Source organism: Larimichthys crocea, chromosome XVI (assembly GCF_000972845.2).
Source record: "Larimichthys crocea isolate SSNF chromosome XVI, L_crocea_2.0, whole genome shotgun sequence".
In the NCBI taxonomy this organism is placed as follows: Eukaryota; Metazoa; Chordata; class Actinopteri; family Sciaenidae; genus Larimichthys; species Larimichthys crocea.
Window position 1 is genome coordinate 10,673,773 of NC_040026.1, and position 26,586 is coordinate 10,700,358.

General features: G+C 41.9%; 4 protein-coding genes across 7 annotated transcripts; 2 read left to right on the forward strand and 2 right to left on the reverse strand.

Moving 5' to 3' along the window:
* Positions 1-98: 98 nt before the first annotated feature.
* Positions 99-9,837, reverse strand: usp42 (ubiquitin specific peptidase 42). 2 transcript variants are annotated; one of them, XM_019272078.2, is made up of 18 exons: positions 9,716-9,837; positions 8,190-8,439; positions 7,161-7,367; positions 6,896-7,006; positions 6,578-6,677; positions 5,987-6,054; positions 5,796-5,866; positions 5,591-5,673; positions 5,360-5,471; positions 5,103-5,243; positions 4,673-4,773; positions 4,295-4,460; positions 3,510-4,208; positions 3,332-3,405; positions 2,078-3,202; positions 1,530-1,843; positions 1,383-1,446; positions 99-1,265 (listed from the first exon to the last, which is right to left on the reverse strand). In XM_019272078.2, exons 2-17 carry the CDS (start codon positions 8,428-8,430, stop codon positions 1,385-1,387), a joined length of 3,675 nt encoding a protein of 1,224 aa, XP_019127623.2. In that variant the 5' UTR covers positions 8,431-8,439; positions 9,716-9,837; the 3' UTR covers positions 99-1,265; positions 1,383-1,384. The 2 variants fall into 2 exon arrangements, with proteins under 2 accessions (XP_019127623.2, XP_019127624.2); XM_019272079.2 differs by lacking the exon at positions 9,716-9,837 and adding an exon at positions 9,193-9,292.
* A 505-nt stretch (positions 9,838-10,342) lies between these two features.
* Positions 10,343-20,314, reverse strand: eif2ak1 (eukaryotic translation initiation factor 2-alpha kinase 1). 2 transcript variants are annotated; one of them, XM_019272080.2, is made up of 15 exons: positions 19,920-20,314; positions 17,574-17,741; positions 17,297-17,433; positions 17,078-17,118; positions 16,861-16,960; positions 16,678-16,758; positions 16,507-16,600; positions 16,343-16,391; positions 15,362-15,731; positions 15,139-15,247; positions 14,893-14,999; positions 11,483-11,597; positions 11,306-11,385; positions 10,915-11,148; positions 10,343-10,715 (listed from the first exon to the last, which is right to left on the reverse strand). In XM_019272080.2, exons 1-15 carry the CDS (start codon positions 20,062-20,064, stop codon positions 10,590-10,592), a joined length of 1,956 nt encoding a protein of 651 aa, XP_019127625.1. In that variant the 5' UTR covers positions 20,065-20,314; the 3' UTR covers positions 10,343-10,589. The 2 variants fall into 2 exon arrangements, with proteins under 2 accessions (XP_019127625.1, XP_019127626.1); XM_019272081.2 differs by lacking the exon at positions 19,920-20,314 and adding an exon at positions 17,897-18,558.
* Positions 11,669-14,899, forward strand: LOC104918059 (ankyrin repeat domain-containing protein 61). Its single transcript, XM_010729679.3, has 5 exons — positions 11,669-12,440; positions 12,768-12,862; positions 13,171-13,342; positions 13,459-13,659; positions 14,211-14,899. Exons 1-5 carry the CDS (start codon positions 12,258-12,260, stop codon positions 14,832-14,834), a joined length of 1,275 nt encoding a protein of 424 aa, XP_010727981.2. The 5' UTR covers positions 11,669-12,257; the 3' UTR covers positions 14,835-14,899.
* A 392-nt stretch (positions 20,315-20,706) lies between the features above and the next one.
* Positions 20,707-25,826, forward strand: pms2 (PMS1 homolog 2, mismatch repair system component). 2 transcript variants are annotated; one of them, XM_027289823.1, is made up of 15 exons: positions 20,707-20,940; positions 21,293-21,435; positions 21,596-21,682; positions 21,775-21,877; positions 21,987-22,170; positions 22,359-22,526; positions 22,694-22,791; positions 22,875-22,974; positions 23,124-23,208; positions 23,304-23,456; positions 23,575-24,412; positions 24,498-24,665; positions 24,766-24,866; positions 24,978-25,147; positions 25,420-25,826. In XM_027289823.1, the coding sequence occupies exons 1-15, from the start codon at positions 20,927-20,929 to the stop codon at positions 25,561-25,563; spliced, it is 2,556 nt and encodes an 851-aa protein (XP_027145624.1). In that variant the 5' UTR covers positions 20,707-20,926; the 3' UTR covers positions 25,564-25,826. The 2 variants fall into 2 exon arrangements, with proteins under 2 accessions (XP_027145624.1, XP_027145623.1); XM_027289822.1 differs by having other exon boundaries at positions 20,912-20,953.
* The last annotated feature ends 760 nt before the right edge of the window (positions 25,827-26,586 follow it).

Genomic DNA, 26,586 nt, shown 5'->3' on the forward strand with positions numbered 1-26,586 from the left:
GTCAGTCATCTCAATCAGTCATTTCCCCCCCTCCCCATTCATTTCAACGCAGCTTGTAAACAAAGTCAAAGACCAGGAACAGATTACAATTTCTGACATTAACAAATGTATTTTAAGGCTTTTACCTTATACAATGTATAAATTCTGACATGCTAAACTAAAAGATATAACAGCAGTTTTTCAACCTTTGTCTGAAGTTGAAAAAAACAAAAAAAAACAAAAAGCAGACCATACCCATCAGTGACTTTTGTCGTCTGGAGAGTACGGTTAAAATTAACGTTTTTTTTTCCTTTTCTTTTTTTTCTAAAAACGAAGCAAATCAACAAAATGTCTACGGGTAACCCTGATACAGGATCGTTACGTATAAAAATAACTGATAGTACAGTTCAAAATTAAATTCACAGTATTTTTTTTTTTATGACGCTAGAAGACACAAACTGTATTTTTCATTAAAAAGCAAACACAAATGGTCCACAGCCATAATAACAAATTTCTGATGCTTTTTTTTTAAACGTTTTAAAAAGGAAAAAAAAAAAAAGAATGTGAGCGAAGGGGGAGAGAGAAACCTCTGTTTTTGTGAAGGAGTTTAAAAATGACAGAGGGTGAATCTTAGGCTTCAGAGCAAAATGGAAACAAAGAAAAAAAAAACAAAAGCTGGGAAATGTCCTCAAGTCTGTCCAGGGTTAACGTGGAGGTATCAGTCAGCGAAGCCTTGTTCCCACCAACGTGCTCGTCTGTCTCGTTCGTGAGTATCTCCTTCGGTTTCGTTTGTCCGCTCCCAGTGGGATCAAAGAAGAACAAACAAAAAAAAAAAAACTCCAAAACATTGCGGCTCTGTAGATATGGTGACATCTTAAACTTGCAGCCAACGTGAAGCCTCACGGTTTTTTCCTCTTAGGCTACACATTTCCCTTTTGTTTCACTCTGATTTGAAGCAGGCGGACGATCCGTGATGGATGTTAAGTTTTCAAGTCCTGAGTTCCACTGAGCAGCAGCTGAGATGTTTAAGCTCCAGGCTTTGTTTGTGTTCATACAAGTATATATTAATATTTCTCGTCATAAATGTTCAACAGGTGAATGTTTCTATTGTTTTTGTTTTAATTGTAGTTAGGAGAATTTGCGGCAAATAATTAAAAAAAAAAGATTTGAGAACATTTAAAACACTTTAGTTGTGGTAAAAATACAATATATTTCCGATGAAGAAGCACCACGTAAAAAGTTGTTGATGTCATTCCTCTGCTGTTGTTAAAATGGTGTTGATGTGTCTGAAACGAGAGAGAAGAGCTGAAATGTTTGCATCTCTCATGAGAGTTCCTGTTGTTTATTAGCACTGACTGCATACTGTGATAATCAGTAAAAAGAAAAAGGGGGCGCCCACTCACAGTCAATGTTTCAAGCCACTGGAGAATCCGTGGGAGTCGCCGTTGGCTTGGCTGTAACCGTTTCCTACAAAACAGGATCAACATGTAAGTGTTTAAACATTTATTTCAGCGACGAGGATGACGTCGATTGGGAGAAAGCTGTAATACCTGTGTGTCCGTTAAGATGGCGGTGAGTTGAACCGTTTGTGGGTGAGGTGTGGTTGGTGGGCAGTAGATGGTCTCCGCTGCCATCGGCGTATTCTGTTCGCCGGCATTTTTCTGGTGAGAAACCGTTGTCGTGTTTAGTGTCCTTGGTGTCATAGTATCGTCGCTTGCGGCTCTCCCTCTCCTCGCTGCTTCTGTTCTTGTGGCTCCGGGAAGCTCCCGGGCTGTGCTGCTCGCCATCGCTGTCCCGCTGCCTCCGCTTTCTCTTCTTCCTCTTTTTTGTTTCGGTGCCTCGGTCTGAATCCACGTCGGAGCTTCTGGTGGGAGGACAGGAAACATGTCGTGATTATTTTCAATCCACTGAATCTAAAATTGACTGCGAGGTATCAGGCTCTGTCATCAGTCCTAGTCATTAAAAAGTACCAAATAAATAGCCCAAGAGAAGCTGAAACTTGACAACAGATAGCATTCTATGGTGAATGGTTATGCAAAATGACAAACTTCAACAAAAAAGTGTCAGGGAGCATGAAGGCAAAGATGGTGTTACTCACCCACTCTCTCTGTGTCTGTCTTTATCCTTCGACTTCTTCTTTTTCTTGCTCTTTTTGTGTTTCTTAGAGCGACGTGCCTCCGAGCTATCGTCCCTCTCCTTGCTCAGAGGATCAGAGGTCCTCTTGTGATTTTGATCCTCCCTGTTTTGAGCAGATTCAAACGAGGAGGGACGAGCCCGAGGCGGCGAGCCCTTTGACTTTGTTGAGGTTTCCGCCGCCGTGGTGGGCGAGGAAGTCTCCTCCTTTGACGAGTAATAGTCCCTCTCCCTGCCGTTGGTCTTGTCCTTCATCGCCCGGGATTCTCGACTCTCCTCCTGCCACCTCCAGCGACTGTGAGACTCCTCACGGTTGGGATAACCGTGTCCCCTCTGCCTGCGGTCCCAGTCCTCTCTGGACCGGTAGTGGTGATAGTGGTGGTAATGGTGAGAGCACCTGTCACGATCACGCTCCCTGGGGTGATGGAGAGTCCGTTCCCAGCGACGTTCAGAGTCCCAGTCCCTGGAGGAACGATTGTGAGGAGGCAAGCGATCCCTGTACGAGCGATGGTGCTGGTGATCTCGGTAGTCCCGTCTGTACCGATGGCGATCACCATCACTTTCTCGCTCCTGACTCCTGTCCCTGTAATGTCTCTCTCTGTCTCTGCTCCAGTCAGAGTACAGTCTGTCTCTCTCCCTGTCTCGAGAAGATTGTCCTTCATTGCCTTTAGGACTGGGCTTAGACTGGTGTTGCTCCTTAGCACCTGTACGCCCTTCAGTCCCTGCTGACGGAGCACTGGTCTGTGGTTGATCCACTGCGTCGTCCTCAACTCTGCTGACCTTCTGTGGAGCTGCGGAGGCCCCATTGGTGCCTTGGGAGCATTCTGGCGGGGTGGATAAGGCCGCATTGACGTTGCCATGATGGGCAGAAGAGGAAGCAGATTCTCTAGATGGGACAGGATGGGTCTTTGTAGCAGTAGCGGAAGGTAGAGAGCTAACAGCGGAGGATGCTGTATGCTGAGGCAGGGGTTCAGACACAGTTTTAGCCCTTGTGTCAGGAGTGGAGAGGTGCTGGCTTTCACTGGCAGGAGGAGGGTGGACGCTCTGAGAAGAAGTGGCCTGGGACGAGGCAGAATTATGCGTCTCTTCGCTGAAAAACAAAAAATATACACGAGTCATTCCTTCCATAATCTCACCATGCAAACAAATGGTACTGTTTAATATATGTTCAGCAGAGTAATAACCTTTTTGTAGCTCTGTATGAAGAGTCTTATCTTACCTTGTTTGACTGTGGTCACTGTCTAGTCCATTAGTAGCTACAGAGGATGAACTGCTGTGATTGTTGTCAGCGATCTGAGCAAAAACAAGACAGAATTATGAATTCAGATACATAACCATAGTTCATTAACTTATTACTATATTATAAAGAGATAGCAAACACAAAGCATGTTATTTACTTTATCAGGGGTGCTGTGTCCATTCACTTTGTGGTGTCCATAATGGTGTCCGTTCTGACTGGATTTAGAGACGCCATATGTTGGTCCGTTCAATCCGTTACCATTGTGGTGCACTCCCGACTCGCCGTTGGTGGCTTGAGCAGATTTATTAAAGACTTCTCCCGTTCTGTTGTTTCCATTAAGGTGAGACTTTGCTAAACAGCCGTTATCCAGAGTACCGGTGTTCTCCTGGTCTGATTCCTCTGAGGACTCCTGGCCGTACGGCACCAGGAACGACGCTCCGTTCCCTCCAGTGTGGCGATTGCCGTTACTGCAAGACGTGCCGTTAACGTGGTTAATCTGACGTGGAACAAAGCGAATGTCTGAGTGGACGTCTGAGGTAGACTGTGAGGAGGATAAAGAGCTGGAGGAGGAGCTGCTGCTGGCAGAGGACGGCTGGCTGTAAGAGGACGAGGAGGAGGAGGAGGAAGAGGAGGAGGAGGATGGGCGGTTCTGTTTGCCTTGTCCAATGAAGAATGAAAGCTTCTGGCGTTTGTCGTGGTCTGGGAGCATTGTGGGTCGGCTGATTGAGTGGGAGATGGAAGAAGAGGAAGAGGCCAGTCCATGGCTAGGTTTTCCCACAACACTGCTGCTGGTGCTGGGCTTGGAGTTAGTGGGATAGTCCCTCAGAGATCCATTCCCATTGACATGGAGAGCGCTCTGAGAAGGAAATAAAAAGGACACATGTTGAGCGTCTCAGTCTAACCATCTTAAATTTCATTTAGAGGTAAGCAAGTCTGCAGTACCTTGGTCATGTGTGGTGGCAGCTGGGGACCTATGAAGCCAATGTTGTTATGGTGAACGGTGGTGTTAATGCGTGGTATCACCACCGGACGTGGAGATGACTGACCAGGGATGCCTGAATTATGGCTCATGTGGCTGTAGTCGCCTGTTTTCTTCATATCGCTGGACCTAGAGACACAAAAGAGTGAGACGTTAGTGATAGGAAACATTTGAAATGACTAATGTTAAATGAGCGAGAGGGATTCTATTAAATCTAAGACTTAGTCAATAAATACTAATTATAAATAAATCATTGCTTTAAGTACATTTCGGTTATGTTCAGTATGTCTGAATTCAGGCTGACTTATGACCGTACAAGTATTTTTAAATGGTTTACTCACTTGATGTAGAAGAGGACGTAGGCCTGCTGGTTGAGCACAGACCTGATGTCACTGACAGACACAGAGGAGTCGTTCATCTGATACCACTGCCCATTGCTCGCCTGAGACACACGGCAGAGAAGTTGGCAGATTTTAACCTAACTGCGTGACAGAATAATCCATTTTTTTCCCTTTTCTTTTATGAGTTTTAGTTACTAAATTGGCTTTGAAATGTATACTTATATGAATTCAAACTAAGACTTGGAAACTTGAAAACCCGTTTTCCTTTATATTTTTAGGAACCCAGTATGTAAAGGAACTCTGCATTTAATTGTTATAGCTAGTTGTTGATTGCTGGAAGTGTTGGCAGTGTTGGAAAGACAAATGTGCTTCATGTGTGCTTGGCAGCGTCCTGACAGATTAGAACAGTGGTCTGTATCAGTGCCAGTACCTTAATATAGCAGAAGTAGTGTCCAGCATGACAGCTGAATCCAGAATGGACCAGCACGGCGTACAGCCCGTAGGCCTGGGGCTCGCCTTGGGACTGAGACATGAAGGGCCGTAGGTCCAGGTACTCTGGATATTTCACATCCTGATGACCAGAAAACAGCTGCTTAATATCAAACATTCACTTCATTAAATCACTGTGTTATGGGTGCTGTCCCATATCGTGGTTCTGGGTAGTAGAGTCCACACGTGTCGTAGTACCTTTGTGATTTTGCCTCCGCTGAAGTTCGCAAAGCGTTTGAGTGAGAGGGTGAGCACGTTGGCGCTGCGGTGGATGGTAAATCTCTTTGAGGCCGTGACCATTTTTTTGCACCTAAAGGAAACAAACATTTGATTGGTTATCTGGCAAACAGACATAAATTAACAACCAAATAAAACACTGGCTCTTTCTTGTGCTCTTGGCTGGATTGCATTTGTCTGTAAAAAACTCACTTGGTGCATTTGTAGGCGTTTTCTCCATCCAGCTGTTCTGGCTTGACGAACTGCTCCAGAGCCTTGGAGACACTGGGAGCCGTCTGCATGGAAAGAAAATCGTTTTTTGGAAATGTTCTTGCAATAATCTGACTTCATTGATTAGTTTGGAGTAAAACAGAAACATTAGACACAAGTGACAAGACAACAAATACTGATTTATTACCTTTATTTCCAGAGTGATATCCAGAAAAGGGTCAAATGTATCGGAGACTGCTTTGCAGTTTAAACATTTGACTGAAAAAGAAAAATCAGTTTATTTATTAGTCTAGCAAAGCTGTAGACAAACAAACAAAAAACGCCAAATTGACTTCATGTAAAAGAAATAAATCAAAAAAATCAAAACTATTTACTTACCTCTGGACCTTAGATACCCGCCAAATACTTGATGGATGAAAGTGGTTGCCTGCGTTTGCCTGTCCAATCTGTCACAAAGATAGATATGAGAGTGAGAAACAGGGTCATGACACAACTGACGGGTTGCCTCATTAATCCAACAAACAAACAGACAACAGTACTCAGTCACTTCACAACCCTAAAGAGTGAGGACGGGAAGAATTGGAGCGAGAGTAATTAGCTGAGAGGCCACCTGTTACTACAGAATAACAATCGACTCGATGTTTGAGGTTTCTAAAAATCCATTTTTAAAAAGTCCTCTGAGAATCACAAGGTCTGCCTGGTGTATCTATGGCTCCACACTGATTTCATATATTTCGGCAGAAAAACATGAATACTTCAGCGTATCTTCATATAGTTTTTACACTTAGACTGGAAGGTTTGCATTAGGTTCAGTGGATCAGCCCAACACAGAAACAATCATATTTACTGACACAGTCAATGGCCAGTATTAATATTTAAAAGCTAATGATATTAAAAAATATAAAAACATGATAAACCATATGATTCTGTGTTATCCTGAGCTGCTTTTTGGAAATGGATGAAACTTACTTGGATCCAGGTAAGCAGGACTTTTGCATAGCATCCACTGTGTACCGCAGGAACTCATGAGCATCCTCCTGGCTTCCATAGCGGAAGTGCTTTGCAATCCCTGTGTGGAAAACACAAGCACAAAATCATTAAAGAGTCGAAGTTGATAAATGTCATGAAGCTTACGCCACTGTAAAGTTAAAATTTCATCCACCAGAAATTTTCCCTCCAAAATTCAAAAAGGTAAACAGCCACACAGCGCCTCCTGTCATTCGTTTCAGGTAATCATTTTGTAAAAAAAATGAATCATTTCAGTGTTTTAGCTGTACAGGCACTTACTTTTGAGCTCATTGAGCACACCGATGGGCTTAATGACATTCCCAGAGTTGGCAAAGACCTGAATGATGTGGTTTTGCATGGTGCACATCATACAGAACCCCGGCTCGTGACCTGCAGCGGGAACAGATGGACGAAAGAGTGATGAGTAAGACGTGAATCAGGCTAGAAAACAGCTCATGGATAATGCTGAAGTGTCTAAAGATCGATGTGATAATTATTGTGTGACTGTAATGTACAAAGATGTGCTGTGAAACACACGACGTACATGTCTTTGAGTGCTCGCGTGTCAGCATGTAGTTGGCAAACGGAGGGGTGTAGGTGAGACACTGCAGGGCTGAGTTCAGAAAGCAGGTGTTCCCCATGTTCTGCAGGCCTGCGCCAATGCGGTGAACCTGGGTCCACTTTAGGTTGAGCCGCTCTGGAGCGAAGAGGACCTTCTGCGGCAAGTCAATGCCGTCATCACTGCTTATCACTGGACACACAAGAGCCGACAGCATTACTAAAATTAGAGTCAATGCATTTGAAAGGTCAAGGACATCAACAATTATCTCCACATACGTCTATGTAAGTACATACTGGCACACAGTAAAAGAAAACCAAGCCCTCACAGTCAAAGCCATCAGTCTAAACAGTTACATAATGTCTAAAGACTAACACAAGCTGACAAAGTTTGCTTTCACTTTCGTTTTTCGTGGTGCTCTTTATGTCAAAACAACACAAGCTCAAGTGATTGATCACGCTTCAAATTTAAAACGGGTCTGATTATGTAAGTGGATGAATGAAAATAGAGTGAAAGCAGCAACAAAACACCCACAAAACCAGTTGTGTCACAGGCTCATACAGAAACAGCAAAAAGTTTCATTGCCGCAGCTTTATATTATTCATGTAGAACATTTCCAGATAACTTGTTTGAAACAGTATGACACTTATATCTAGTATAGCCAATTCAGAAACTGGAAATGAAAATTAGCAATATGGTCTTTTTGGTAAAAGACTACTAATGTCTTTTGTTTTGAGACCAAGCAAAGTGTACATCAGCATTTCCAATATGGGTGGAAAATACTGATATTGATATATTAGTATCATCCTCAAATGCATGCCTAAATCATACTGCTTGCCAACACAACAGCTACTGTGTGATGAATACATGAAGGCAGAGAGTATAACTTGGCAGACACTCGGGGTCTGCACGCAATGGAATAGATGTACCCTGCCAACATCCTAAATAGTTTCCTCCCAGCTTTCAAGACACATGCATCATGAAAACACAGCTGATAAAAGCCCTCGCTCCTACCTTGCTCCTTGGGCCGGTCCACAGAAGAGGGTGTACTGTTGTAGACCACAGCTCCGGGCGTCGGGCCCAGGCAGCCTCCTGGAGCCTTCAGCCTCGGAGAGTCACTGGGCATTGTGGGACCCACCGCCCAGCTGCTGGAACAGCTGCCGTCCATCCCCACGTCTCCGCTGGTGAAGGGAGATCGCTTACACCCTACTGACTCGTGGTCAGACTTTTCTGAAGATCTGTCAACTATGGTCATTGTTCATTGCTGCACGAGGGGCGGAAACACAGACAAGTTTTAGAGCTGTGGAATATACATAATACATTCAATGTTTTGTATTTATCAACTATGTTCATGAACAGAAAAGTTTATTCACTTTCTCAGGAGGACGCGGGAACATGCCAGCAACTGTATAACAGCTTGTTTACATAACAGAGAGCCAAATTCAGTGGGAGTAGTCTGAAATAGCTCAATCTCTCACAAATAAGCACGTTATTACTTCACATGCATTGTGTCTAAACAAGAGAGGTCTTTGCTGACAGATCACAACGTGTACATGAACAAAAGCTATGAATAATAACAGCAGGTAACACATTTGTCATTCAGCCTCCGCTTGCATCTTAAAAACTACATTAACATAGCTGCAACTGCCTTTTATGGACATCTTGCAATATTTCCTTTAAAATAATAATTTCAGAAAACAAACTGCACGATTAACTTTAAATGTTTTAAATGTGGCCATCATTCAGAGCGCTGGCACAACAACTATTTTAAAAGTTAAAAGTTACAAAGTGCGCGATTTCTAGTTCAAAAACCCCTCGACGCGAGGAAATTTCCTGGTCGGAAGCACGTTTACAACAACAGCTGTTCCCTCCCACCCGCTCCGGCAGACTGGCTCACGCTGGCTAACAGACGGCTGCTAGGCCTTTAACACGCAGCGCCGCTAAACCTCACCAAAACACCGAATAAACCTTTTGTTCCCACCCGTGGGAGACGGACCGCCGGTTAAAAAAAGCTCACCTTTCTCGTCGAAGGCCGGGGGACAGTGTGACTGATGAGGCGCGAGGGGGTTAGCGAAGGCACCGACACCATGGAAACGGCGAACGTAACACACACACACACACACACGCGCGCGGCTACCGAGCGGAGCTAACAGAGCGCGCGGCGGCGGCGGTGGCGGTGGCGCTCGTGCGGCAATATTGATGCTAACGCTGCTAGCTAGCTCGACACGATGGACGCTGACTGACATGGCGGGCAGCGACATAACCGACCGCTACGGACGCGTAAAGGACGCTTTTCTGTTTCCACTTCGAAATGCGTTTGATTTACAACAAGCGGGGCCGAGTAACGGGCACGTCTGGCTAGCTTTAGACAGGAGGGGCTCGACACCGGCGGCTGTGTGTGCTCGCTGCGCTGCTCCCTCCGACATGACAGAGGACCGGTGTAAGGCTACTACAACAAACCTCGGCGGCTCAGGCCGACCGAAATATCGCGGCTGCATAGTTAAAGCCCCCCTCGATGGTAAAAGCAACAACGCACTCACCTGGGATGTGTTATGAATACGTTAGTAGCTGTTGTAAATCCATTCCTTATTTCCAGTGGGTGTCCGGCGGTGAACAATGACGTAGCTAATTGCCCCACGGGTACATCCGGGTACCTGCGATGAAACGACGTCTCTGATTGGCTCATTCGGCCGTTTCTCTGCGAGGAACGTGTTTCGGGAAGATCCGTCGCATGTACACACCTCTGACCTTTTGTGTACATGATGTACAGCCATAACGGTTTCCAGCATGATTATTATTTTGCCATAAACAGACGTTAAATTGGCATATCTATGCTGAAATACTCATTTCTAAATCAATAAGAGTACCTACAGTATGGAAGGTTCTCAAAATATATGAGTGCACCCCTTTGTGAGCACTAAATCAAGCTTTATGTACACCCATGCATGGAAATAAACCTGCCTGTCCCTATAAAATCAAACTTGTGAAACTTGTTGTGTCCACAATTTGCTGACAATGGACAGCTTCTTCCTCGGGATTGAAAAGCTGCACAAAAATCAAAATGCACATTGTTACTTCTGCTTCGAGGTCATATTTTTTCCAATTTGTTCTAAGTGTAACACTTTGAAAGCAACATCTCAAAATAAACGAGAATCACAAATTGCTTCTTAGAAACCCCACAAGGTTTGGCAGAAATATGTTTTATTGGACAGCTGAATGAAGATAAATAATAGCACCCTTACATCCAGGTGTACAATACACACTCAAATGCTTACACGCCCACACACACACATACACGCACACACACGCACTCTACCACTTGTACAAAGTAGGTAAAACATAGTACAGCAGTGGTAGAATAAATCAAGTTTTGACAGTCTGTGGAGAGTTGAGAGTCTCCTGAGAGTCTGAGGCTCAGGTCTTGTCTGTCTTTGAGAAATGAACTGTGACTTGTGAGCTCTGAAGCTGACTGATCTGTCTTCTCAGCTCCATGATCTCTTCCTCTTGCTCTTCAACCTTTCTCTGCAAACCATGGATCACCTAGAGAGGGGGGAAAAATTAATTAATTAATTAATGATTATTACACTTTCTGGTGACACATGCAGTGCAGGCACACAAATAGTAAAGCAAAAGTAATGAAACAGTTACATCATTTTTAGATTTTAGATCAGTAATCCCAAATAAGATTTTTAATGCTAATTATTTTTAGATATAAATTATATATCCATTTAGTACATACTATGTCTTTACTGCAGAAGAGTTCACTCTGTAGAAGCTGGGTGGCTGTGGGCCGAACACTGGGCTCTTTACTCGTCAGCTTCATGATGTACTTTGTCAGGACTGGCCATCTTTGGCAGAACGAGTCTGGGATTTTCCCCTCTCTCAGGTCCCCGAGGGTCCGGACCCGCTCCATCTCTGTCCCAAAGGGCTGAAATAGCTCAAAAGCCAGCACACCGATGCTGTACATGTCTGACTGGGAGAGCAACAGCAACACAAATAAAGTTTAGACTGACTAAAAAACTAAAGAGGTGACAATAAGTAAGATTCATGTTAGCGGGATATTTGTTATGTTACATGTAAAAAGTGTGGATTCATCATAATATTGTTGTCATACAGTTGTATGTGTTTACCTTTGAATCATAATGTGAGTCCTTCAGTTGTTCTGGTGCTGCATACACAAATGTGCCAACACCTGTAGTGTGTGAAGAATCTGCAAAATACACCAGAAATGTGACCAAATAGCACCACCTACTGGCGACTCTGTGTGTTACTGAGACATGTAAATAAGCAAAGAGGTGAAGTATTACCACTGCTGGGAGAGGTGCTCCTTTTATGGCCATCCATTATTATATCTCTGCAGGCCAAACCAAAGTCCCCGATACGGACATGGCAGTCATGACCATGGAGGAAAATGTTCCTTGGCTGTTGGAAAAAATACAAAGATATTGCAATTAGATAGATAAATACATAATGTATTGATCCTGGGGAAATTCAAGCATCAAGTAGCAGCATGAGACACAGTAAACATACATTAGTTCCAGATAACACTGGGTGTAAATGTGTAGATGGTTTTGGAATCAGTGTGTGTTTCATACATCAAAAACATATAAACTATGTTCATTTGGAAATACTTCATTTCCTGCATTTCAAAAGATAGATTGGTAAACATGTAAGCTTTTCTAAGCCCTGCTTACTAACTATGCAGTATGCACTATGCAGGAAGAACCTGTAAATGACTCAGAGGAGTGTCAACAGTCCCCAAAATTGGCCCCGCACGCAGCAAGAAGATATCAGTTGTGACAGGAAGACTCGACACCACACTTGGGCACATAAGTACATGATGAAATCAGACTGAACTGAAAACGCCAAAGACAGAAAACAGAAGTAGGTGCTGAAACTGGCAAACACAGGAAACGGAAGTAGCTAACCATTTTAATTTTCCCTCCTAAGAGGAGGAGGCCTGACAGTTATTAACATGCCTCTAAAGAATTTGAACTGCAAACTCGAATAACCAGCTTTGAACCATCACACATCCAGTGAAGGGCTAACCACAAACAGCAAGTGAAGCTATGATGACTGATCATGCTGAAGAAGAGCAAGGAACGCCAGGATAGGTGTGGTAACGTTATCAAGCTTTACAACAATGAATTCTATACTGCAATTCTGGATGAAGACTTGGGACGCATCGAAGACATTACAAAACAGTACGGAAGCAACTTTCTCATCGAGGTACAAGAGGGTGCACCTGGAGAAGTTTTCTGGAAGGTAAATGCAACAATGCAACCATTTTTAAACTTACTTTACTTGTGAGAATCGGAAGATATTAAATTTAAGTTTGAACCACATGGATAGCATCTTAAATATTATAATAATCACAAAATCAAACAGGCATATAAACAGCAATACTGACAAGAAGTTCAATTATTACGTACATTGTTACGTGTTTATGCTCCAATGCCAGTTTAGTAATGAAACTGAAAGAAATACGTGAATAAGGTAGTACATCCTGTAAGTGTTGGACTGCAACATGTGTGTGTTTTTTAGCATTCCAGTTTGTCTCACCATGTTCTGTCCTGTTCTGTCTTGTCTTAGGGACTTGCTATCTACCCCCTTCACCTGGCTGCCTCTTACAGAAGAGTTAAGAGCATGCGTAGCCTGCTGTCAGCGGGGGCAGATCCTGAAATAAGGTCTGATCAAACACACAAAGCATACAGATATACACACTAATGCCAAACATCACGCCCATCAGTACTACAGTGTTATGTCGGCTCACAAGAACAACAAGTACAACCTAAAATAACAGCAGAGATTGTTTTTTTAGATAATATTTCCTAAAACAAAGAAGTTGGTATATTCGTTTCGGTGTGACGACTTCCTATTTCATCTGCCAAGAGACACCCAGTACAACGCAACGTATCACCAGTTCCCTTTACCTTGATAAAAAGCTGACAGCTCTCTATCTGGACCAGTTTCACAGTCTCTACCTTTATTACAGGGACCAGCTCGGTCGAACCACTCTGCACTTGGTGATAACCAGTTGGCCGAGCATCCTCACTACTTGGCGAAAACCGAGTTCCAAGGTCCAGACGACAGTGACAGGCGTGCACGAGCATGCAGAGGCCTGTCTGCGGCTCCTCTGTGAGCATGGCGTTGACGTAAATGCAGAGGTGATAAGTATTTCACATAGCAAATCTATGTTTAGCTTCTTTTTGCACCATCTTGCTGTGATCCCCACCCTAAAACGTTTTGCCTCAGGTGTGTGCGTCTTGTGGTTCCTCCCTAGGTGGAGGGTGATAGGCGTCAGACAGCTCTTCACCTATTAACACAATATGCAGCTCTGTCTGCCGTTCATATTTTGGCCAGCTATGGCGCTAATGTTAATGCTGTGGACAGCAGTGGGATGACGCCCCTGCATATGGCCGCTGGGATCCTCCACAAGGACATTATGGCCAGCTTGATCAAGGAGGGAGCGGATATCAACATGGTTTGTGTTGTTTCTCTTTTTTTTTTTTTTCTTGCTTAAACTTTCACAATAAAACACAAAAGACAAACACAGACAGCAGTCATAGTAGAGGCAGCACAGCTGTATTTCTACTAAAGTCAAAATACCATAAAATAAAAAGGTATAAAATGTGCACCTAAGACAGCCAAACAAAAAAAAAACACTCCAAAGTAAATATTTAGAATTCAGCTAAAATAAAAATACTGACTAACCCTAACCCTCAGACAAGATCTCCCTTAGTATAACCTCAGTTCAACTAGTAAATTCTTTTTAAGAAAATATTAAAATTAATGTAATTCATTCATTTATGCATTTTTACAGTGTTACATCTGTTTCATTTTCTTTTTCATGGACAATAACTTGTACCAGCATCACATGTATATTTTGTTTCAGACGACACAAAAGAAATTGGTTGACTCACACGCAAATGTTCATGTGGAAAGTGCCACCCTTTGCACATCCTTTCGAATGACGTGCATCAGATCCTACATTAAAAATTCAAGTAAATTTTTTTTTTTTTTTTTTAACTAAAGGGGGTGAAGCACTCTGGGAACACTCCTCTGCACCTAGCTGCTATGGCACTGGCTGTTAAGATCACTAAAACCCTGGGGGACGATAATAACTGCATCTCTGAGCTGGTTGATCACGGGGCTGAGGCTAACGCTGCCAACAAAGCTGGAAGGACACCTTTACACGAGGCGTGCAGCATGGGCAACGAGGAGCTGGTGGATCTGCTGCTCAGGTACGGAGCCAACATCAATAAGCTGAGCATAGCAGGAGAAAACTGTCTGTTCCTGTTCCTGAACCACAGGCCTAATCTAAGGAACAGCTCTCTGCTGTTAAAACTCTTCAGTCTGACTTCCCCGCTCACAGTCTACAATCAGAAAGGCCACTTGCCCTCGACTTTGATGCTACCATGTTTCTTCAAACAGAGAGACCAGCTACTAAAACTCACCCAGCAGCCAAGGAGGCTAAAGGATATTTGCAAGAGTGACATTTATCTGAAACATGTCCAAGACAAGAGAGAGGAGTTGAGAAAAATCCTGCCTGAGCGGTTATATGACTTTGTATTCAACTGCTGGGAGAATCTACACATTTCCTTTGAGACAGATGAACAGGACTCTTTAAATGACTCCTATGATATTGCTCCTATTTAACACCAACATGTCGATGCAAACTGCATCTGATCAAATACAATCTGTCGAAGCAGCTTACCTTCAGATCTCTGTGCATGATTCCCCTGGAGTGAATGTACTCTACTCCTTCAAGTATCCTTTTCAGCAGGTTGAGTGATTGTTCAGTATTAACACATCCATACGGACCTGAAAATACAAACGTGTCATATATTTATTTTGCTGAGAACAGACGTGAAAGACACTATCTGCGTAGAATAATTCTGTACTTCTCTCATCTGCAATGGACAAATATGATATTGTAAAGTAATGCAAGTGTAACAATTACATCTTGAGGTGTGTTCTTCTTTGGGCTTGGTGTTCCTTTCAAAGATCCAGTCCTTCAGTGAGCGCTCACACAGCTGCATCTGGATGTAGAGCATCAAGTGGAACTGTACCTGCAGATACAACCAAACCATAACAAAAAAAATTAAGTATACATTTCATTGTAACATTCTTTTACCAAATTCCGGAAGAATAAAATCGAATAATTTGCCTCTTGAATCACCCACCTCTGTAGAAGGCTTTGTTGTGTGAATGTCAGCCCACTGAGGATATTCCCTGTCAATGCAGAAGTTGTTGTTCAGTTCGATGCTACTCCTGCTGGACTCCTCCTCTAACAGTGCTGAACTGTCCAAGCCCGTGGCGGGACATTTAGAGCCCTTTGCGGGATCTCGCTGTCCCAGGAACACACAGGGGACGTAGTTTGTGGGGATGCGGCGCATTGTCTTGGGACACACCACTTGACCCTTCTCTTGGGCTGGAACTAAAGCTTTGACAGGCTGGGTGTCTCTTGGGGGTATTTTGGCAGACGCCGCTTCGCTGAGGCTTTGAAAGACTATCGAAGAGCTGCTGCTGCTGCTGTCAGGGCTCTCAATAGAACTGTGAATGAAAGAGCAGAGATCAAATCTTGTTAATTCATTTGCATATATAAATTCAGTATGACAGGACAAGAAAAATACATTTTAATATAAATTCACGTGTGATGTGAATCAAGTTCATAATTCATCCAAGGTAGTCAACCAAAAGTAAAAATATTATAAATCAAACTAACAAATATCCATCCATTATCTGTAACTGTTTATCCTTATCAGGGTCATGGTGGGGCTGCAGCCTATCCCAGCTGTTGCTGGGTGAAAGGCTGGTTACACCCTGGACAAGTCGCCAGTTCATCACAGGGCTGACACATAGAGACAAACAACAACAACCAGACACACAACTGACACACCTACGGACAATTTAGAGTCACCAATTAACCTATTAAGTGCATGTCTTTGGACTGTGGGAAGAAGCTGGTGTACCTAGAGAGTACTCACACAGACACAGGGAGAACATGCAAACTACACACAGAAAGGACCCAGCCAAGGTTCAACTTCTTGCTGTGAGGTGACAGTGTTAACCACTGCAGCCCTAATAAATAGGGCTGCATTCCATTATGAATTCATATGATATAAAAGTCAATTAGTTTTAGATCAATGAATGCTGAATCCTACCTTTCTTGTTCTTCAGGTGATTCCAGTGCAGGCAGGAGAGTCTTGGGATCTGGAAACAGGGTTGTTTTTCACAGGATAAGAACAATCAGTGTTATTGTTCACTGAACTCTGTGAATAGCAGCTTCACTAACAAACTTGTCGCAGAACAGCAGTCAAATACTCACGTGCCGCAGGCTGAACATGTTCCATCCACGCAGTGTGATAGCCCACGACATTTACATGCTGCAGGCTGGACAACACTTTGACCTCCCTGAGGACCTGGAACAAAACAATACAATTATTAGTGTATTAAAGCTCTGAATTTGAGCTCTATTGATCAAACTCTGATGGCTCACCTTCATGCAGTCGTCCTTTGAGACTTTTTTGATGAGAATTTTCTTCACAGCGTAGCACTGTCCATCCAGCTTGTTCATAACCTACAAGGAGATGTCACGGATAACATGATTGTGTTGATCAACTCATGTCGCTCATTAAAAGGAGTTTGTTAAAATAGTGTGAGGTAGAACAGAGTTAAATACCTTACAAACATTTCCATATGATCCTTTTCCAAGTCTGCATATTTCTTCAAATTCACTAAGATACCGGGATGTCTGCGCTTGAAAGAGTCCCTCCTTAGGTCTGTGGGAGGGCAAATACATCTGTTATGTAACTCCTTGACCTTGTACAATAATAATAATTAAAAAAAAGATTATTTGAAGCAAGTCAATATTAAAATCCAGTCAGAGTAAAGCCTACCTTACTGTAGAATTTTGTGCGTTTGTGCTGAGACATTGGCCCTGCAAAATGAGAAGAGTACACACAAAGTAACAGTTAACACAAGATTGTACCATCACCTGTCACACCAACTACAAATACTCACTTAAATCATTTGTTAAAAAAAAAAAACGAATAAGTCCCGACATCAAGACTAAAAACATGACATCTAGTGGACGTATTGGTGATCTGTCAGGTTACCTGTGGATACAGCGAGGAGCTGGCAGCATGTAGCAGCTCAGTGAAGGCCCGGTTGTGTTGGAGTCTGACAGTGCTGAACTCATCGCTTATGGCCAGAGGGGAGAGGAGGTTCATGGCAGCTAAACGCTGTCCAATGACTGTCAGAGGAACAACAAAACAATTTGTAACTGAATTTAGAATTAATCTTAAAATACTCGACACAGCCAGATCAGACAGAACACCTGATTTGCATTTGCAGTTTTTTTAAACAAGCAGTTTCAGTACATCATCTCAGTACCTTTAAACAGCGTGCGTGAGCGAGCTGGATTGCTCTCGTAGACGAAGCATAGGTGCTCAAGGAGAGACCCCAGGAGAAGGTGGTTGGGGATTGCTGAGGCAAACTCCTGGATGGACACATAATGTCTACCAGCCATCAACACCTCGCGGTTATCATCTGTGTCCGAAGCTGAGAATACGAAAAAAAGAAATTAAGTGAGTAAGCAGCTCCTTAAACAGCTGGAGACTGCAGCCTCAATATTAACAGTTTAGATTAAATTTGTTAAACTCCCATTCAAATCCAAACACACATATACACAAAGCATTTCCCCTCTTTAGTCTTACCTTCTTCTATAACTTTTGCTATCATTTCAACAATGTTTTTGTCTCCTAGGTCCATTTTTTCTGCATTAGAACACTTTCAGTCCACTATAAAGCACTGAGAAATGTACTAATGATTATCCTGCTTACATCCAAGCCACAAATTGAGTTCATCTTGTGTATACATAAGGGGGCGTACACAGCAATAATGCTTATCTGCCTGTTCCAGCGAGCCACCAGCCTCCTCCACCTAACTGTAGTCTATAAACACATGACCGAGCTGAAACACTTGGTCACTGTGCCAGAATGGGAAGGAGGAGGGGCTGTTTCATCCGGCGAGGCTGCCTGACACTCAATTTCATCATACAGCAGGATGTGTGGAGGGGATGTCTGATTTGTTTTAAAGCAGAAATTCATTGTTGAAATAACATGTGACTAGATCTTACATCCTCATTTGCTAACTGTGAGTTTGTATAAGACTACACAGTTCTACATTTATAAAGGCAGGGGAAGTCTGATGAAAGATGCTATTAAATTGCACTATGGGAAATGTAGGATGTACCGATTTTGAACCCCCACTCAAAAGGTCTGGATATTCATTCGTATTCATCTCAATTGCTTCTATTTTTAATATGTCTTGCACCAGTCCTCTGACTTTATAAATGTATAATATCAAGCGCATCTATAAGCCTGTTGATTATGGTTGGGCTGTGTAGTATATATCAATATACCATGGTAAATATTCTGTTTGGAAATGGAAAAGGAAGCATGTTTATTGTCTAGTCTAGTAGTCCTAACAGGTTGCTCTTCGTGCAATAGAGAACAGTATGGGATTCTACATAGTACATGTACAATAGAGTACTAAGCATGTTTTTATTGGAGAGGTTATTTATATGATGTATGGATCAAAGTTGATCTGTGGAGGCTTGTAGTCTGCAGTTTGTGTAAGATGGGGACACAATCATGGACAGGCTGTCCTAAATTGGGGAAAAACATATAAAAAGTGTAAATGCATTTCCTTGCCTAAAACTGTAATTATGAACACTATGCTGGTATAAAAACTAGACTGCAAAATATATAAATATATATAAGAGTTGGTACTCAATTTATGACCCCATTTTTTTTTTTGGAGTAGCCAGTCCAGCAAAGAATAAATACCCCGTGCTATAAACAGTGATATACACGTCTACTCTTGTATATTTAGCTCACCCTAAAATGGGCCAGCAGCATTTGCACATTGTCACTTCACTTCTGCTGCTTGACTTCAGGATGTCAGGATCATAATAAAAATCAACATTAACCACATAAATACAGGCCCACAAACTGGTGAGACGGCTACATAATTATGTACTTTGAGTGTAGTATTACTTATTCCTTACTCCACCCACTACATTAAGATCGTACAACTGTGTCATGTCTTTAGCCATCCGAGGAAAATAATTCAGCTCACTGAATGACGCATATCAGAGAGGTTTGTAAAAGTAGGTTTGCTGAAAGACGACTAAAACAATAAGCAGGTATACTCCAATGAAAAATAAAGGTACAACAATCACTGTGCTAGATGGAAAACAATGTAAATATGAAATAACTGGAATAAAATGTGGCTATATATTCATGTTTTGATTTCACTTGAGGGAAAACCGGTGGGTGTTGGTTTAATAAAATATGATAAATCTGGACTTTTTACTGCTCAAAATCCATAATCTGGATTAGAAACGAGTCTGATGTTGCACAGATGTGGACAGATGTTTGAAATAATGTAAACAGATGTTCTGTTATTAAACACAGCTGACGTAATGACAGGGTTGGTTCAATACTACAGCTCAGAGTCATGTTGTTGCTCACATGCCCCATTAATCCTTAACTACACCACTGCCTGTTAATGAAAGTAAGAAAGCCAAACAACACTTTAATACACTCAGAATTAGGATGTTTTATTTTGGTATCACTGTGTCAAGTAATGGGGTTATCGCCACCAATGTTATGAGTAAATAATAACAACGACAGACAGCATGTTTAAGCAACAAGAAGGAGAAAAGCAGCTTACTGTCAAACTGGACTTCATCGTCCTCTTCGCTGGCTAAAGTTAACAGGCTACTCTCTCGTCTCCTGATGGGTTTAATGTTCCGGTGGACCACAAGGTTACTGCCGCTACCAGAACATTCGCTGTTGTTGGATGTGGAAGTGAACATTTTTTTTTTTGTAGGTTTGAAAAATGATGACTTGTCAAAACAAAGTAGTTATTTTAAAACGCTGCCCAATTCGCAACAGCTACTCCATATCCTCAGTATGGTCCGTCTAACGACTCGTTAAGTCCCAGCTCCCCAAACGTTGACATTGTATCCACATATCAGCAGGTTACGGTGGAGGTTTGTGTCACGGTAAGTCGCATATGGTCGGTCATGTCAACGGACGGCCATGATTTAACTGCATAGTGCTACTCACAGGGACCGTCTGACAATGTACGTGCTTTACTTAACACAACATTAACCGATTAAAAAACGTTTAAATCAAACTCACACTATAAAATAAACATATGTGTTGTGTTATGATATAAATATGGTAATATAGCTTAGAACTATTTATATATACTATTTAAATTTTTTCGTTTTTTACAGTATGAGATAAATGCACATGAGCCCTAACAGCTTCCGGTGGGCTCGGTGATGAAATGCTACAAAGTTTGAGGCAACGGTTTTGATTTATTTATTTGTGTGCGCGTATAATTTTATTTGACGTTTGTGTCTCTTGTGTTGTTTTTTTTTCTTCACACGCAAACATTTTATATTATTAATTTTTTTTTAATAAGCGTCAAACTGCGCAGTTTTGCGCGCGCGTGAAGCTCGCGAACAACGTGTGCGCTCGCGCGGCACGGCTTCAGCTTTGCGGTAACAGCATGATGTGGAGAAGTGGCTGTATGGAAATGTTAACAACAACAAGTGAAAACAAAGCGGCCACGTTTGACAATGGCGACTAATTAGCATGTGTGTGTCGTCCTGTCATCATTTAAGACACTGTCTCATATAAAAAGCCTGAAGTTTGCAGTCTCTGAAGATGTCTGATGCTTGGTAAGTTAGCGAGGTAACTACTGCATGTCTGCATCTGACCTGCCAGCAGATGTTTTTGTTTTTACTCCATGCAAATCATGTATATCAACCTGTACCCTACTCATATGCAAAGTTCATGCATCTTGTGTATCCTTCTACATGTTCTTACCTGAATAATAGAAACAGTTATTATCTAATGAGCAGAACATGCAACTTTTTATTTATTTATTTTGGTAAAACACCATCTCTTATAATTAGAATTTCCACAATCCTCATGCATTCATCACAGGTCAGGCTGTGCATATAATAAATCTATTGCTGCAGTATAATATTTAGCAGAGGGTTAAAGTTATAGTTTTGGTTTCTTTCTCAGCACTTCTGAACCTGCCAAAGCCATCAAGGCCATCGACAAACACTCAGTCCATCAGATCTGCTCGGGACAGGTCGTGCTGACTTTGGCCACGGCTGTCAAAGAGCTGGTGGAGAACAGTGTTGATGCAGGCGCCACCAACATTGGTAAGTACTGATGCACACGGTGTGATACTGGGGTTTTCTGGGAGAGCTACAGTTGTGAATTCTAACAAAATAATAGTATATCTTTGTTAAAATGACACGGTTCCTGTGTTATTCAAAGTTCCCATATCATGTTTTGAGGTCATATCGTTGTATGTTCCAGATGTCAGGCTGAAGGAGTGTGGAGCTGAACTAGTGGAAGTGTCAGACAATGGCAAAGGAGTAGAAGAGGCCAACTTTGAAGGACTGAGTAAGTGTCAGCTTTGTTTTTATCTCCACCGTGTTAGTCAAAGTCTACCTGATCTTTTTGGTTAAATTAAGCTTCGTCCATTCATTCCACAGCTTTGAAGCATCACACGTCAAAGCTGAGGGACTTCTCTGATCTCATCCACGTAGAAACATTTGGTTTCAGAGGTGAAGCCCTCAGTTCTTTATGTGCTCTGAGGTAAAACACTTTAACAGCCACGTTCATTCATTCATTCAATCATCACATAAACTTATATTACCCGTAACCTCATCACATATACATTTCTCTCCAACCCTGCCTACTCCAGTAACCTGAGTGTGGTGACATGCCACGAGTCCAGCCAGGTGGGGACCAAGCTGGTGTTTGACCATAAAGGCCACCTCGTGCAGCAGTCACCCAATCCCCGGCAGCAAGGCACCACAGTCAGCCTTCAGCAGCTCTTCTACACCTTGCCCGTTCGACACAAGGAGTTTCAGCGCAATATTAAGAAGGTCAGTCATTCAAGGACTATTCTTAATTTTCTGCATGCATACGGTGTGACTACAAATCATATAAATGTTGTGACACTCCTGATACGTTCACATCCAGTGAATGAAGGACAGAAAAAACACATGAATCAATAAAATTTCCTATTTCATTCATCTTTAATCCTAAGTATTTATTCGTTCTGTCTTTTCAGGAGTATGCCAAAATGATACATGTCCTGCAGTCCTACTGTATCATCTCTACAGGAGTGCGTATTACCTGCTCCAACCAAAATGGACAGGGGAAGCGCAGTACAGTCCTCAGCACCAGTGGCAGTCAGAGTATGAGAGACAATATAGGAGCCATATTTGGACCGAAACAGGTTGAAACATTGGTTTACAAACTTTTCTTGACTATAATTTTTTGTTTGCAATCTGCAGTAGAAGTCAGTCTAACTGTTTAGCCTGTTGGTAATCCAAGTAAAATGTTGAAAACTGTTGCTTGCTTTTTCAGTTTGCTAAATATTTCGTTTCAATATCTCCTCTGCAGCTACAGAGTCTTCTGCCTTTTCAGCAAGTGTCCCCAGCAGAAAACGTTATTGAAGAATATGGACTCAAAGATGCAGATCTGCCCAAACAGCTGTTTACGTAAGTGACACCGTGGCATGGAAGTCCTGTGCATTTTTTTCTTTGTTTTTTTTTAAATCAAATTCAAATCTGTGTTTTGGCAGCATCACAGGGTTTGTGTCACGAGGAGACCATGGTGTTGGGAGAAGTGCCACAGACAGGCAGTTCTTTTTTATTAACAACCGGCCATGTGATCCCCTTAAGGTAACACAAATCTGCAATTACAATTACATTATAGTGTCTTATAAAACATTTATTAGATATTTATATATTACTAATATATGCTAAATAGTAGGACTTTAATTAAAGTGGTACAGATTTCAGCCTAATTTCTGGTTATTCCCAATTTTCAGGTGACCAAACTTGTGAATGAAGTGTATCATATGTACAACAGACATCAATATCCATTTGTTGCCTTGAATATAGCTGTTGCCTCTGGTAAGAAAATTGCTGAACCTAAGTTATTTCTCAATTGCACTGCTTTCAACAACCTTGTGTTCTTCATGAGAGTTATTTTTTGTGTGTTATTTCAGAGTGTGTTGACGTGAACGTAACTCCAGACAAACGACAGATTTTCCTTCAGGAGGAGAAACTCTTGCTGGCTATTCTGAAGACATCTCTCATTAACATGTATGAAGCTGGAGTTAATAAGATCAGCCTGAACTATACACCCACACCCAGCACCAGTAAGAACTGATCATTACTTTTATCAACACTTAAGATGTATATATCGATGTTCTAACAGTGTAATATCACCGAGAGTGCTTTTCCAGTGCTTAAATCTTGACTGTCATTTGTCTCTAGATACCACAACATCTGAAATCTGTCAGGTTGTCTCGTCTAATGATAAAGTGCCAGAGCCAGGAGAGGAACCAGTCAGACAGACCCCAAAGTCCTCCCTAAACCTGGCCGGCCTAAAAGCTGCTTTTTCAAGCTCCAGTTTCAGCTCCAGTTCTGGGACCAAATCAAGTGTGGCAAAAGCTTCCAATTGTGCCCCAACACAGAAAACACTCCAGTCTTTTTTCAAAGGCACTGTCATAGCTCCTAACTGCACCCCAAGTGCAAAATTTCCTTTAAAACCAACAAAAGATTTAGGCAAATGCTCCCCAGTGGGAAAGTCTGTATTGGATGGTTTCAGATACGGAACGATGTCCAGTGATACAGACTCTGAAAGAGACAGTGCTGTTTCCATTTGTGATACTTCAGTGGAGTTGAGTTCCCCTGATCTATCTGCTGACAAACCCTGTGTGAAAGATGAAACATTTGAAGAAACATCTGACAATAGTCATGGTGTTCCCGAGAACCCAGAGTTAAAGACTGAGCGATGCACTTCCAATGAGGACTGTCCTGTGAGCCCGGACGCCAAGAGGGCCAGGACAGAGAAAACACATTTCCCTACAGAACATAAATCAGAAAATAAATGTTTTGAGAGATCCTCCTCAATGGTCGACGCTCCAGTCCTCCTACAGAGGAGGACAGTGCCTCTCCAGTTCTCTTTTCACGAGCTGGCAGGGAAGGTGAAGAGGCTAGAAGACCAGAAGAAACAGAAGGCCAGTGATGATCTGTGCTATCGACGCTTCAGGGCCAAAATCCTCCCCGGAGAAAACCAGAGTGCAGAAGACGAGCTCAAGAAAGAGATCAGGTAGGATTTTCCTTCTGTAATTGCTGCGGGCTGAACGTGCTGTGACATGTCCACAACAGTAATTTATTATCTCTCCTCCGCACAGTAAAGACATGTTCAAACAGATGGAGATCATCGGTCAGTTTAACCTCGGCTTCATCATCACCAAACTCAACTCGGACATCTTCATGATTGATCAGCATGCCACAGATGAGAAATACAACTTTGAGATGCTGCAGCAGCACACCGTGCTCCAAGGACAGAAACTCATAGCGTAAGAATCAAAATCATTTGGTGAAATTGGCTTTCTGCTATTTCAAATTACGCTCTTTACTGGTCAGTGTTTTATTGTTTTTTTCCCTTTACGTTTGCAGCCCTCAAAAACTTCATCTCCCTGCTGTCAGCGAAAACATACTCATAGAGAACATCGAGATTTTCAGAAAGAATGGCTTTGAGTTCCTTGTGGATGAGGACGGTATGAACGCTTAACTATTAAATACTGTTGGTTTTATGTCAAGTTCAAAACAGTTATTTTCTATTTTAATGATCACAAATACCGACTAGCCTTTTTTATTTTTAACTGCAGGTCAGGTGATGGAGAGGGTTAAGCTGGTGTCTCTACCCACCAGTAAAAACTGGACATTTGGCCCAGCTGACATCGAAGAGCTGATCTTCATGTTGAGTGACAGTCCAGGGGTCATGTGTCGACCATCCCGCGTCAGGCAGATGTTTGCCTCCAGAGCCTGTCGAAAATCTGTGAGTCCATATCTACATAGACCAGATTTAGCTTTTTACATCACCACAGATCATTTTAAAAAGCATTTTTAGTTTATATATTTTGATCGTTAACTTAATTTCAATTTCAAGTTTACATAATAGTAGTAAGGTGTTATTTGCAATAATCTAAAATGTAAAAATACGGATCCTTTAAGTATCTACAACAGGACCACTTGTTAATCAGTTTTGTTATTTACTAACTGAATAACATGATTTTTCCGATCTCTTGTTTTGCTTATGACCGTCTTCAGGTGATGATCGGGACTGCTTTGAGCGTCAGTGAGATGAAGAAGCTCCTGGTTCACATGGGGGAGATTGAGCATCCGTGGAACTGTCCTCATGGCAGGCCCACCATGAGACACCTTGCCAACCTGGATATCATTTCAAAAGACTGACCATGTCATGGAAGAAACCTTACTTTACACTAGCTTAATGTAACTGGAGTGTGCTTTCACTTCAGTTTATTTCTGTTAAAACATCACCCATGCTGATGCACTGAACACAGAAGACTGAGTCCAAACCATAGTTGCTGTATATTTGTATGAATGAATGCTTAGTATTGTATGTTTAGTATGTTTTTCTTAACATCTGTTAAGATATATTCTGATTTTATGTATATTTTGCATCACAAATTGATAGTTATTCTTTTTTATTTTAACACCCAATTATGGGGAAATAAACAAAATATATTTCAACATGTGTTGCCACTTTCTTATATATGCACTACATGTGCAGAATTTAATTTAATTTAATTTCAATTGTGAAAGAAAATCCACTACAAATAAAACTACTTAGTGGCCTTTTCATGACCTCTGAAAAATAGGCCCATTTTCAGCTTTGTGAAGTATTCCAGGCAATACAAGAGAGATCTTAACTAGTTAGGATAATTTTATCAACCCATAAAGGAAGACCTAATCTTTCAGTTTATTAGAAAAAAAATGCTTTAAAAAGCACCCAAATTTTATGATACATGGTTATCACTAGTAACTAGTTTCAAGTTTCAGGTTTATCTGTCATGCGTAAGTTAACACGGTGTCAACGGTACAGTGAAATGTGCTGCCAGAGGGAACTGGTCAGCTCAGCATTAAGAGCACTAAACAGTGTGGCAGCATTAGACGTGTGAATAAAAATAAGCTAAAGCATAAAACTATAAAATATAGGTAAAAGGAACAATATAGAAGTACAAAACAAAATATAAAATATACTAAAATAGAATGTGAAAAAAATAATACGTTTACACAGTTATTGATGTGACAGGTATGAATATACATGATACACTATACATGCACAGTGTTGATTTAAACAAAGTAGGTAAAGCTGTCAGACCAATGTAGTGGAGTAGAAATATTCAGTTACATAAAAAGGAAATACTCAAGTACCTCGAATAAGTATTTAAATACAGTACTAGACAATAGGCA